This window comes from Elgaria multicarinata, chromosome 6, assembly GCF_023053635.1.
Source record: "Elgaria multicarinata webbii isolate HBS135686 ecotype San Diego chromosome 6, rElgMul1.1.pri, whole genome shotgun sequence".
Lineage (NCBI taxonomy): Eukaryota > Metazoa > Chordata > Lepidosauria > Squamata > Anguidae > Elgaria > Elgaria multicarinata.
Genome location: NC_086176.1, coordinates 102,723,721 through 102,737,373, shown reverse-complemented (window position 1 = coordinate 102,737,373; position 13,653 = coordinate 102,723,721). Strand labels below are relative to the sequence as shown.

At 40.4% G+C, this 13,653-nt stretch overlaps 1 protein-coding gene across 3 annotated transcripts in view; it reads left to right on the top strand.

The window, feature by feature from the left end:
* Window positions 1-13,653, top strand: part of MALT1 (MALT1 paracaspase) — a 56,844-nt gene that overhangs the window by 3,572 nt on the left and 39,619 nt on the right. For all 3 annotated transcript variants that reach the window (XM_063128194.1, XM_063128193.1, XM_063128195.1), the window contains 2 exons: window positions 4,536-4,657; window positions 6,714-6,864. In XM_063128194.1, coding sequence (XP_062984264.1) covers window positions 4,536-4,657; window positions 6,714-6,864 — 273 coding nt within the window. The remainder of the gene's footprint in view (window positions 1-4,535; window positions 4,658-6,713; window positions 6,865-13,653) is intronic.

The following is a 13,653-nucleotide window of genomic DNA, read 5'->3' as shown; positions in this document are numbered from 1 at the left end:
TACACACCTTATGCTTAAAGTGTGAAAAGCTGCTTTCCTCTTCCTGTTAGGAACTTTCAAGGCTTCTTTCCAACAAAGGAGAAGATCCAAAGGAGCTTGAAACCATAGTGGCGGGAATGGAGGAGACACTGGCCAGTTTTCTCCTTCTCTTGTTCATCTCCCGTTGTCTCTTGTTTGCATTTGTCCAAGCCTCTTCAGTTTTTTCTGGAGGGAGTCCTTAAAGCAAGGATGCACAACTCTTTTGGCCCAAAGGGCCACATGTGATAATGGCTTGTGGGTTGGAGGTGCACACACATATAAGTACAACCTACACACACACACCAGCAATCCTAATATAGATCACTCTTTCGTCACTGGTGGATCTCTATGGGAGGAAGTGGAGAGTGGAGGCAACAAGGAAATTGGCAATGGTGGTTGTGAGGGGGTCCTCTGGTGGGGCCAAGTGAAGGCCTTGGAGGGCCACGTGTGGACCCCAGACTTAGGGTTGCCATACGTCAGCGAGGAAAGGTGCACGTGCTCTCCTCAGGCTAACTGAGTCCCATGCAATGCAAAGGAGTGAGCTTGGCTGGTTGTGGTCAGGTTTTTAGGGTAAGTGCGGGGCGGAGCTGCTGGGTTATTTGTGGGGGAAGAAAGAGAGTTTTGTGGGGGACAGGAGGGAGCGAGTGAGTGGGGGACAAGGGGGTGAAGGAGAGGAAAGGAGAGAGGGGAGAAAGGAAAGGAAAGTCAGTCCCCCAAAAATGGCCCCTCAAAAATCCACCTCCTTGGATTTGGGTTGCAAGCCTCAAATCTGTTACTTGGAAGTAAGTTGTAGTGAATTCAAGATGTCTGGTTTTACAGTTGTTGATGTTTTAATTGAAAAATTGGGCTTTCCCTAGACCTTTATATATTGCTCAGTTTTTTTAAAAAAATCCTAGCCCCCCCCCCCTCCAAAAAAAAAATTGTCCCGGTTTTATGGATTCAGAATATGGCAACCCTACCCAGGCTGCAAGTTGTTCACCCCTACTTTAAAACTCTGAATGTGAAGAATCAGGTTGCTTTTCATATATGAAGTATAATATGTAACCTAGCTCTTACTAATCATATGTAGTTAGGATTATAGACAGACCAAAGACAAAACATAAGGAAGGAAGGCTTTCAGAAATCAGGCTGCAACTGAACAGGCAAATAAATATTGTGAAAGGGTTGGAGCAACAGCTGTACCAGTGTACAGTCTTGCCTTAAGGTGCTGGGCTGGCACTGCAAGCGGTCACTAGTGTAGCCTGGATCTCTTGTGTGGGTTCCAGTCACCCTGATTAGAGGTGCTGGGCAAACCTATTGCTTTATTACAGAATTGCTATAGTTAGGCATGATGGGCACAAGGACTTGAGAGAGCTCTTTTCTTTTCTCTATACAATTTTGCACACCTGTTTGGTATTAACGTTTAACATTTGGAAGTAGCCTCTTAAAAAGGAATTATGACTGACAATAGAATAAGGTAGAAGTGCCAGACACATCAATGGATACACAAACAATGGGGTTATTTGCCAGCCAGAGACCATTCAGGTGAATGTGGATGAGATGTTGCCAGTTGCTACCTTGTTTGTGATGGTGCTGAACAAGAATGAGTATTTTCTGTTGCGTGATATTTATGAGGATTCTGCAGCATAAAAATTCCACCAAAGTCATTAGCTAGTTGATGCGTGTGAGAACTGTAAGTAATACCAGCCCATGCGAGTTCTGAGAGAGCAAAGGGAGCTTATTTACCATCAGCTAATGTAGACTAAATGTTGAGGGTCAAAGACTTTATTATTGTAATTTTACTGTGTTGGCTTAAGGGCTTAAATGCAGGCAATTTTCCCTCACAGGATTTATAACAGCATGTAAAGAGGAATAACCCAGTTAGTTATTTTCCATTGGTTCTTGAGTTTATAGGTAGTTTATATGGATGTTTTAATGAAAGTATGTCAAGTTTCAAATGTTTTTACAACGGGAACTGACTTATAAGTAATTACTGCAGCTCTCTGTATTAAATGAATGCACAATGGTAAAAATTCTGAGATATAAAAGGTATAAGAACAGCCTTACAGGGTCTATTGTGAAGTCAGGCAAATTCCATATAGTAGAGCCAGGTTTGAATGTAATGTGGTGTGTGTGTGTGCGCGTGCCAACCAGCCATCGGCCAGGGATGAACAAGCAGGACATGGTGCAACAGCACCCTCCCACCCATGTTCCCCAGCAACTGGTGCACACAGGCTTATTGCCTCAAATACTGGAGATAGCACACAACCATCAGGGCTAGTAGCCATTGATAGCCTTTGCCTCCAGGAATTTATCCAACCCTCGTTTAAAGCCATCCAAATTGGTGGCCATCACTACATCCTGTGGTAGTGAGTTCCATAATTTAACTATGTGCTGTGTGAAGAAGTACTTCCTTTTATTTGTCCTGAATCCCCCACCAATCAGCTTCGTGGGATGACCCCAGGTTCTAGTATTTTGAGGGGAAAAATGTCTCCCTATCCACATTTTCCATACCATGCATAATTTTGAACATGTCTATCATGTCTCCCCTTAGCCTCCTTTTTTCCCAAGCGAAACAATCCCAGTTGATGTAACCTTCCCTCATAAGGGAGATGCTCCAGCTCTTTAATCATTTTAGTTGCCCTTTTCTGCACTTTTCCCAGCTCTATATCCTTTTTTAGGTGTGGTGACCAGAACTGTGCACAGTATTCCAGGTGTGGTCGCACCATAGATTTGTATAAGGGCAGTATGGTACTGGCCTTTTTATTCTCAATTCCTTTTCTTATAATGCCTAACATGGAGTTTGCCTTCTTTAAAACGGTCACACACTGGTTGGACATTTTCATCAGTTCTTCAGACTCCCTTCCTGAAAACATCAGTTCAGGTACAGGCATCTGTCTTGACTCTTCTGCAGTGAACATCGACACAAAGAATTCATTTAGCTTCTCTGCAATTTCCCTGTCCTCCTTTAGTACTCCCTTAACTCCATTGTCATCCAACGGTCCAGCTGCTTCCCTAGCTGGTTTCCTGCTTCTGATATATTAAAAAAAATCTTTATCGTTGGACTTGATATTATTAGTGATGTGCTCTTCAAAATGCTTTTTTGCATCTCTTATTGTCTGCTTGCATCTCCTTTGTGCCAGCTTGTGCTCCCTTTTATTTTCCTCACTTGGGCAAGACTTCCATTTTTTGAAGGAAGCCTTCTCTTCTACAATAGCTTGATTTGCATTATGCTAGACTATTGAAAGGGAACCTGCTTGCGCATTTCTGAATGATTTCCAGTAATAGTGCTTCTGTTTACATTCTGCTGCTTGGAGAAGCTGGTCAAATTATTATTGTGTTACTATCTTGAGGCATGTTCCTTACCTTTCGGTTTTGGAAGAAGAAGGTTTGATTCTAGCTTAAAGTGCATGCAGTCAGGCTTAATGTGCCGCAGAATAAAATTTATTTATTTATTTATTTATTTATTGCATTTCTATACCACCCAATAGCTGAAGCTTTCTGGGTGGTTTACAAAATTAAGACAATTCAAGTATAAAACAACAGTATAAAACCATAATATAAAATACAATATAAAAGCACAACCAAGATCAAAAAAGGCGGCAATGCAAAAATACAAATTTAAAATACAAATTTAAAACAGCAAGTTCAAATTAATTTATAGACTGTTAAAATACTGGGAGAATAAAAAGGTCTTCACCTGGCGTCTAAAAGAATATAATGTAGGTGCCAAGCAAACCTCCTTAGGGAGCTCATTCCACAGCCGGGGTGCCACAGCAGAAAAGGCCCTCCTCCTGGTTCAACCCCTACATGTCCAAAATGTTCAACCCCTACATTCATCCCCTACATTCACATGAATATTGAGTTATGAGTATTGAAAATAACTTACTGAGTTGGAGGTGGGTAGAAAAATGTTTTCAACAGAATTGTCTTTCTGTATTCAAGATTTGTAAATTAACTTCTTTTTTTAGTGCTTACATCTTAAGCTTCCAGTATGACAGATATCTATGCTCCTGAACATATGATGCTGCCTTATAATGAGTTAGACTATTTCTCCATCTAGCATATTATTTAATTTATTACTCTGACTGGAAGCTCCTTTCCAAGGCAAAGTATCAGGCATGGAAAGTATTATTTAGACTTTTAGAGCATCTGGTAATTGGTTTTGAAAAAATGAGTTGATGTGTTGTATTCTGCATTTCTGGATCATTGTAAAACTACCTGATAACTTTTGATATGGATGGGTATTCTGTATTGATCTTTATTTTAAAAATTCTGATTAAATGTCTATTCTTGTATTATTATTATTATTATTATTATTATTATTATTATTATTATTATTATTGAATAATTGGAGAGTACGTGTGTTTTTGTTCTGCATATTTTGTACTTTATTAGTATTTATGTTCTCTTAATTTTGTTATGGTTTGTGAGTGAAATAAATCATAAAGATAAGTTGATTTGTTATATTTATTTAATAAGGATGCATCAATTGTTAATGACATGTTCTCTCTCTCTCTCTCTCTCTCTTTTTACAGGTATAAAAATAGTTGTAGAACCAGAATCTCAGGCAGTATTATCTGGCCAGATGGTGAAGCTGAGCTGCTGGGCAGCTGGTTATCCACTTCTACATTATCAGTGGTTTAAAGGGGGCAAAATGGTAAATAGTCATACTAAGAATACTGGGAGCGTTGACAAGTAAAGTATGAAGCTAAACGGTGCCTTTCAAAGTGGGGAAATTCCTGAGAGTGGACTGAAGATTCTTTTTATTCCTCTTCAAATTCACATTAGAGGTAGACAATGTAAGACGAATGGGCATTTCTGTGATCTCCATCTGGGATTGTGAGCCACTTATGGTTGCAAGTATTTTGAAAATGTGATGGTGGTAAAAATAAGTATGAGAAGCAGACACGTTTCTTAAGGCCATGCAGATTTTTTCTGAGTTTCTATAGCTTTCAAAATAAAATTAGATGCACGTTTTTCACATTTTGAGGATCGCAATTACAGAATAACAGCAGCCCTCATAAAGAAGATTCAGAATTTGTTAGTAGCATGCAACTAAAATATGAATATTAATTGTTGCCTTCTGGGCCAAGGCGCTTCCATTATGGCAAAAAGTGCTGTATCAATTTCACAAATTGTAATGGATCATGAAGTTGATCCAATTGTAATGGATCAAAATAAATGATAACTTACACACAGTAAAAATCAGAATATAATGTGATTGCATTCTTTACGCCTTATATTCTGATTTTTACTGTGTGTAAGTTATCATTTATTTTGATTGCTGCTGTGACCATTTCACCCTCCCTTTATCCTTTCCACTGCCACCTACTTCCATGTTCACGTCAGCAACCATAACAAGGAAGGATCAAGCAGAAGGAAGCGACTGTGGCAGCAGTGGGGAAGGAAATCGCAGGAGGAGAAGGAAGTGAGGGCAGCAGCACGAAAATAAATCAGTCTGGTGGGCAGAGGAGAAGTTGAGAAAAGAAGAAGGGAGAGGTGGTGTGAGAAGGAATCCCAAGTGAGGAGGAGGAGGGGATTCCAGGGGGGAAATGCCAAATGCACCCCCGAGACTGGAGGAAAATGAAAAATGTGCCTGCAGGCCCCTAAAGGTTGCCCACCCCGATATAGAAGGTGCAGCCTCATAAAACATCTTGTTAAGTTGGTGACACACGTATGTGAAGCCTGGGATGCGAATAAATGCACAGTTGCAAATGTTTAGTAGTGAAGTAAAAATGTGAACCGTGACTCTAATACCACTCATACACTCAGCTGTGCCATTTTACTGATGGGAAACATATCATGATTTACCTATGGCTAACAAATTTGTGCCTGAGCAGGAATATCACTTCTGATCTGTTCCAATTCACCAGCAAAATGGGAAGGCTGTGAGGATGGATGAAGTTATTGTCACTTCTTACGTGCATTCTTTCTTGGGGAACACGTATGCATTTACTGTTGTTTTTATACTGTTGATCTTATGTTTTAAATTTTGTATACTTTTAATGTGTACTGTTTTTAACTTTTGTAAACCGCCCAGAGAGCTTCAGCTATAGGGCGGTATATAAATGTAACAAATAAATAATTCTGGCTTTCTATTCCTATGTCGCTACATTAAATCTCACAATTGCTTTAGAATTTCATCTCTTCATTCTTACCACTTGTTATGTAGTGAATAGAGTGTTGGACCTGAACTAGAGAGACCTTGACCTGGTTTGCAAGATTGCAGGTGTTTAATAAAGCTACGGTGGCAACTGCACATGCCAGTTGCATGCTGGGGGATTACCATAATTACCCGAGGCAGCGCGACTTGTCGTGTCATGCAAACCCGGCCAAGGCGGCTTGTTGCTGTGGGTGACAAGCCATCCAGAACCCTACAACAGCCTGTGGATATTTCACGTGATAATTATTCTAATTCCCCTGGCATGCAACCAGCACCTGCGGAAGGGGAAATAAGCCACCATGGCTTATTTCCCAAACTGTGATCATGTGAATCAAGAGCTTCTTTCAAGACCCTGCTCAACTGTGAAACTTGCTTGGTAACCTTGAGCCTCAATGATGCTGTGGTGATAAAATGGGATAGTTCCATTGGCTGGTTCAAATAGGCAATGTATTTTATTGTAGTTCTCATATGGAAAACAAGTACTCTTGTATTTTATCCTCCACTGTTTCAATTTGTGCTAAGTTATCTTTTTTGATCCAACTGAACTCAGGTTCCACATGGGAATTCCCCAGAACTTGTCCTCAACCAAGTGAATGCGGATGATGCTGGGTTTTACATATGTCGAGTGAACAGTGACTCTTCCTATGAGTTCAGCCGATGGGCACAACTGGATGTTTGTGATATCCAAGGAGCTTGTCATGGTGAGTTATAAAAGCTTTGCAGAGTGGGAACAATCAATGAGCAGATCTTGGGATTGGGAAATTTATTTATTTATTACATTTATATCTTGCCTTTTTTCCTCCTCTCCATTTCACCCTCACAACAACAACTCTGGTTGGGTTGGGCTGAGAGCCAGCCCCTGAAATCAGAGGCTGCCAATTGCACATGGTGGCTGGAACATGGAGGGGATCTTCTCCTCCGTGCTTCAGCTGCCCTGCATTTTGTCTAGGGCCTTAGCTAGACCTAAGGTTTATCCCAGGATCATCCCGGAGTCATCCCTGCCTGCTCCTGGGATATCCTGTGTGTCATTTACATGAACAGGGATGACCCCGGGACGATCCCAGGATAAACCTTAGGTCTAGCTAAGGCCTGAGTGTGGCTTTGGGGAGGAGAAGAAAAGGGGCCTAGAGACCTGATAGGAAGCTGCATAAAGCAGCTACTGCAGTCTCTTCCCATCCCTGCCTTTGGGATTGCCCCCTTTTCGACCTCCCTGTGCTCCATTTCCATGTAGCCAGCACAGAGAGATCCATGCTGGTTACAAGGGGGCAGTGAGAGAGGTTTCTGGGCTCCGAGGTCAGAGCTCTGGTTTTGACCTCGTTTCCCAGAAACCAAAGAATCCTATGGTCCTCTAGACAGTGTCTAATAGCCATGAGATTGCTCCCTCTGACAAGTTTTTACAGCTTTATAATTTTGAACCATGCCAACAGTAGTATCCTTATGGCCAACGACTATCTATTTGTAGATCCTCAGAAGTTGAAGTTCTGCTACCTCATCTATGGGTTTGTCCTTCATATGCATTACCACATTCAGAATTCCCTGAAAATACTATATATAGGTTGCATCATGAATGTACCTTAAGAAATACATGCTACCTGCTTGTCTGATCAAGATAGTAGGGTGAGTCAGCAGGTTGTGCTTTTTGGCTTAGCAACTTCAAAAATTTGTTCTAAAGGTCTTAACTACTATCGTGGTTAACAACAGTAAATATGATTCTTTGGTGTAAAGGCCTAGCTTATTTTAGCTCAGATTTACTGAGCTCTCTTTTAATTGTTTAATTACTTCATGGCTTCATTTTTGTTATATATTTTGTAATGTTGTACAGGTTTTAATAATTGCATTTGACTTGCAAATAAATGACTGGGAGGAAGGGGAGAGGAAGGAGAGGTGTAGAGAAACTTGCTCCTAGCCACACAGTGAAATTCATAGCTGGGTGAGGATTTGAGCCTAGAGTTTCTACATCCAAATGCAACAGCTGTGCATTTATTGCTCCAAAAACTGTTTGTCTGGAGCGGTCCCTAGAATGGCTTTCTGTGGCCAATAACTCTGTATCACTAAAGTTTGTAGGAACATCAATAACTATAGCATACGTTTTCTTTGGCCAGCTTCTCCTTTTTCACCGAAACCAGACTGTAGTTCTACTTTCATACCTTTTTTCCTGTCAAGCTACTTCCCAGTTTATAGTACTCTGGAAATGTTGTGTTTAATTTGTTGGCATGCCATAACGTCAAATGTCAATGGTTTTGTAACTCCTGACTTAGTGAGGCATGAAATTTTGATGACATGTAAGGGGGTTTCCAACAGCCAAAGGTCACTAAGCCATCTTGAAATATATAAAACTGCAGAATATTTAAATTATACACAAAACTTATAATATGTAAATTATAATTTAGTACTTCATGGAATTTTTGTAGAAACCTGCAGTAGCCCGAAATTTTACTGAGGAAGTAAGCATACAGGAAAAGCGGACTGATATATGCAGTAACAAGGATGAAGGTTATGACATCTTAGACATTCTCTGTTATGAATGTACTTATGTTGCCATTAGCAAAAGAAAAATTAATTTATATTATCACTCCTCTTGCAGTACTAGTTGTACAAGAAATGTTTCTGCGTTCAGACAACACAATAGTCAATGGTGGGTTAATAATCAACTCCACGGTTGATTATCAAGGGGATAATCAACCACACAACATGATTATAATCAACCGTGGTGTGGATTAAGGCCAGGATCAAGTTAATTATTAGTCAATGGTGTGTTTGACACATTCCTGTCCTCTCTCCCCCCCTCCTCAGTACTCCTGCTGATATCACATCAACCATTGTGAGTTCTGTTGGCTGGACTAGAGTGGCAGCTGCTGCTTTGGTCACTCTTGCCAGGGGACTCGGTAGTTGCTGAAAATAACCAACTGTGTGCAGTGTTATAATCAACAGTGCCTGACACATGACACCCTAACCAATGGTTGTTCAAATAATCAACTCTGCACAGCATTGATTATTTGGGCTGGTTATTTCGGCCGAATAACCAACCATGGTATGAAATGGTCCTTGCAGATAACACAATAACCAACCATTGACTATTTAACCTTCCGTTGGTTATTTAACTCACCGTTGGTTATCGTGTTGTCCAAACCCAGACTTAGTCTTACGTTACTGAAAAAACAGTTCTTTTCTGAATACCTCAGAGCTTCTTAAAAGTGGATATTATATTCTTGCCTAATGCTAACATCTCACTGATTTGCATTTATGCATGTTTAAATGTTAATGTTTCTCCACTATTCCCTGATTTTTGGTATAAGACAGATTGTGTTCTAGGAGAATTCACATGCTATATGTTTTATCATTTCTCTCTGTCTCTTTAGTAGAAAGTAATGTGCATCTTTATAAACTGTGTCTATTAACTTTAAATGTCTATCTGATAATTTATATTAAATAGTTATATTTCCAGAGGCTCATCTTAATTGAAAGAAGTGGCTCTAGTGTTATACTAGCTTGTATCCATTGTGAAAAAATATTGCAACCGTGTGTGTGTGTAACTTATGATTTAATAACTTTGTTAATCAGCTTCTTATCCAATCTTGTGATTTCACAATTTCGTATGAAATTTGTATTCAAATTATTAGAGATAGATTGGTACAGTAAGACAGAAAGCTGTTCAGTTTTGAATGCTTTTTCAAAATAAATAGAACTGGAAATCACTATGACACACAGTTTTGGAGTCATACATAATAGAAAAGCATATTTTTCCAATTATTTTGATGAAACTAGCCCCAAAAGTGATGTTCGGTATTTTTTGCAGAATGTGTGTGGTAAATGTTTTAATTAAAAAAGAAAAGAAAAAGTAAATTGACTGAGTGGAACGCGAGATATTGATCGCTAAAGAAATTGCTTCACATTTTAATGTATATCACATGGCGAGAGATTTCATAACAGAAGTGCATATAAAGAATTCAGAGTGCTAGTTCAAGTACTAAACGTCGATTTTATCATTATTTATTTATCTTTGCCATTATCTTTGCCATTCCACATCTTCAATTACAAATTACTTGCTTGAGCTGCTTCTTTAAAAGTATCATATACTAACCCCTTACATCTTCTGATATCTTTGTAACCGGTGGCATGAACAACATGTATTATTATTATTATTTATTTATTTATTTATTTATTTATTTATATAGCACCATCAATGTACATGGTGCTGTACAGAGGAAAACAATAAAATAGCAAAACCCTGCCGCATAGGCTTACATTCTAATAAAATCTAATAAAACAATAAGAAGGGGAAGAGAATGCACCAAACAGACACAGGGTAGAGTAAAACTAACAGTATAGTAGTAGTAGTCTAAGAAAATATCTTTCTGTACCTGAAGGGGATACACCATACATTCTCCCTAGACAGGGACAGCTCAAAGCACTGGGGATTGCATAAATCAGGAATGCAGAATCTCAGACCCAGGGGCCAAATCCAACCCACTTGGGGTCCCAATCCGGCCCTTCAGGGTTTCACAGATGGCCACGATTTCCCCTCTTTTCTGCAGTTTTCTCCCCATTCTAAAAGGTCAAAATGTTTCTCCTAAGGCCCACTGACTGGCATTTCAGAGCTCTAAACTACAATAGGCTGGTATTTTTGGTCTTTTGGGCCCTCCGTGTTGCCTTTGGCTTTGCCCACCGCTGGGATGCCGCCACCGAGAGCTTCTCTGAAATGGAATTCGGCTCCCGGGCTTCAAACCCCTGGCATACATCCTACAGCATGCAGTGGAGTTAGGGATGCAGAACCTCTGCTCCATGGGCCAAATGTGGACCTCCAGGCCTCCCAGTCCAGACCTCCAGGTTCTTCCAAGGCCAAGAACCTTCATTGGCACCACTCCAAGTTACCAATATTTTTTACCCCAATTACAATTATGGATTCCTTCCAACTACAAAGGCAGGCTCATGCCTTTGTGAAGGAGGATGCAAAGGTCTGTTTCTCTGTATCACGCACTGGGCAAAATTAAGAGTCACTTCTAAAGCTCCACCCACTTTGGCTCTGGCTCCTCCCTCTTTTGGCACTGGCCCCACTCTGGTGGTGGGGAAGTCCTGGGCAAGTTTTGAAAGAGGTAACGTGGTTCTCAGCAGGAAAAAAGTCTCCCACCCCATCTGCGGAACCCTGAAGGGTTGAATTGGGACTCCAAGCAGACTGGATTTTGCTCCCGGGCCTGAGATTCTGCATTGCTGATGCATACAATCCCCAGTGCCTTGTGCTGTCCCTCTATAGTGAATGCATGCAAGTATGCATTGCATAAGCATTTGGGACAGAAGTCTGCAGACCCTTAGGGTTAAAAGATTGGGGGGTGTTACATTTACACGAGACCTTGATTTTTGAAAGTTGATTTAGTGAATGATGGGTGAAGTAAAGTAGTAGAGATATAATTAGTATATAAGTGAATGACCAATGGATAGCTCTCTAGGAAGCAACAAATTCCAGTCCAGGTCCGGGCCTGATTCAAAGTGCTGGTATTAACATTTAAAGCCCTAAACGGCTTGGGGCCAGGCTATATGAAGGAACACCTCCTCCCGTATGTACCTGCCCGGACCCTAAGGTCATCCTCAGGGGTCCTTCTCCGCGAGCCCCTGCCAAAGCAAGTGAGGCAGGTGGCTACCAGGAAGAGGGCCTTCTCTGCTGTGGCACCCCGGCTATGGAATGAGCTCCCTAAGGAGGTTCGCTTGGTACCTACATTATATGCTTTTAGACGCCAGGTGAAGACCTTTTTATTCTCCCAGCATTTTAACAGTCTATAAATAAATTTTAACTTGGTGTTTTAAATTTGTAATTTTGCATTGCTGCTGTTTTTATCTGGTTGAGCTTTTATATTGTATTTTATAGTATGGTTTTATTTATTTATTTATTTATTTTATTACATTTATATACCGCCCCCCAGCCGAAGCTCTCTGGGCGGTTTACAACAATTAAAAATAGTAGACATTAAAAGTATACAAAAAATTTAAAAAACATAAAAACAGTATAAAAACAACAACAGTATTCATTTAAAACAACAACAACAAGTTTTATACTGTTGTTTTATACTTTGAATGTTTTTAATTTTTGTGAGCCGCCCAGAGAGCTCCGGCTATTGGGCGGTATAGAAATGTAATAAATAAATAAATAAATAAATAAATTATACCTAGGAACCAAGTATCTGGGCTACCTGGCTATTCAGCACGTCTTGTAGCAGGAAGTGGTGGGAATGGAATTTCTGTTTCTAATATTTTTAATTTCCAGTATTTAAATATGTCATGTCAAGTCATTACATACACAATACAAAGAAATTATTTAGGTGTCTCATATGAAAGCAGCCTGTGTGTTGGTACATCAGCTGTTCTTGGACGCCATTAAACATTGTCTGCTTGTCCTATGTGACCTCTAAAATGAGAGAATCTGGGACAGTGGACAGACCAAAGGGCTTCAAGGCATGCAGTACATGTTGTTGTTATTGAATGTTTAATTCCCAAGTCTCTGATAGGTTAGGTGGCAACTGCAGTCCGTGTCTAACAGTTGTTGTTAACTATTATTATAATACACGAAATAGCATTGTAGCCTGGTTTGTAATGCAGTAGCAGCATATTTACAATTAATCTCTCTGGAAATAACCCCAGTAAAGGAGCGTGTTCACATCCTGTGATCAATCTCATTTCTGCATCGCAACTGCAACTCCTTCACAACAGTGAAGAAAAAGCAATGTTGGTACTATTTCCTTATTTTCAGTGGTACTTGGTTGTGTATAAAGAGCCAGAGCCTGTATATTAATGTGGCATACTTTTGGTAAAGCTTCAGCTTTATTGGGAGAAAAATGCAGAAACCCAAAGGAGAGTCTCCCAGAATACCTTGGCGAAAGCGTGGGATACAAGTATGACAGCTATCATAAATTTGAATCAAACAACTTGCTGTATGGTTTCATGCTCAGAACTTTAAAAAAGTAAACCTTAGATGGGGTACTTATTTATCATGAGATATTCAGTGGCAAATATGGGGGAGGTCTCTAGCTCAGTGGTAGAGCACCTGCTTTGGTTTCCAGGTTCAATCCCCGGCATCTGCAGGTAAAGCCAAGAAAGTGTGAAGCCCTGGAGCGATGGGTGGCAAGAAATGTTGACAATGCTGGGCTAGATGAACCAATGGTATGACTTGGTATGAGGCAGCTTCCTATGTTCACAACCTAGGCTGTTGTTATTCTTTGGCAAAATAGCAGAAGAAACCTTGCTCTATCTGCTGCTTTTCCCTTGAAATTCTCCACCCATCTCCAACCTCTTTTCCCACACTTAATCTGGCAAATACATGTTTGAGAACCTTGGCTATTGGAAAAGTGGCTGGGGAGGGGAGGGGAGGGGAGGGGAGTGTGTGCGTGCATGGAGGAATCGCAGTGAGTAATGGAAGAATGATGCACTCACCTACTTGCTGCTTCTCCTCTTAAATCTTCCATCTCTTCCCTTGTTTGTGTGCTGTAGAGAAAGGGCAACCT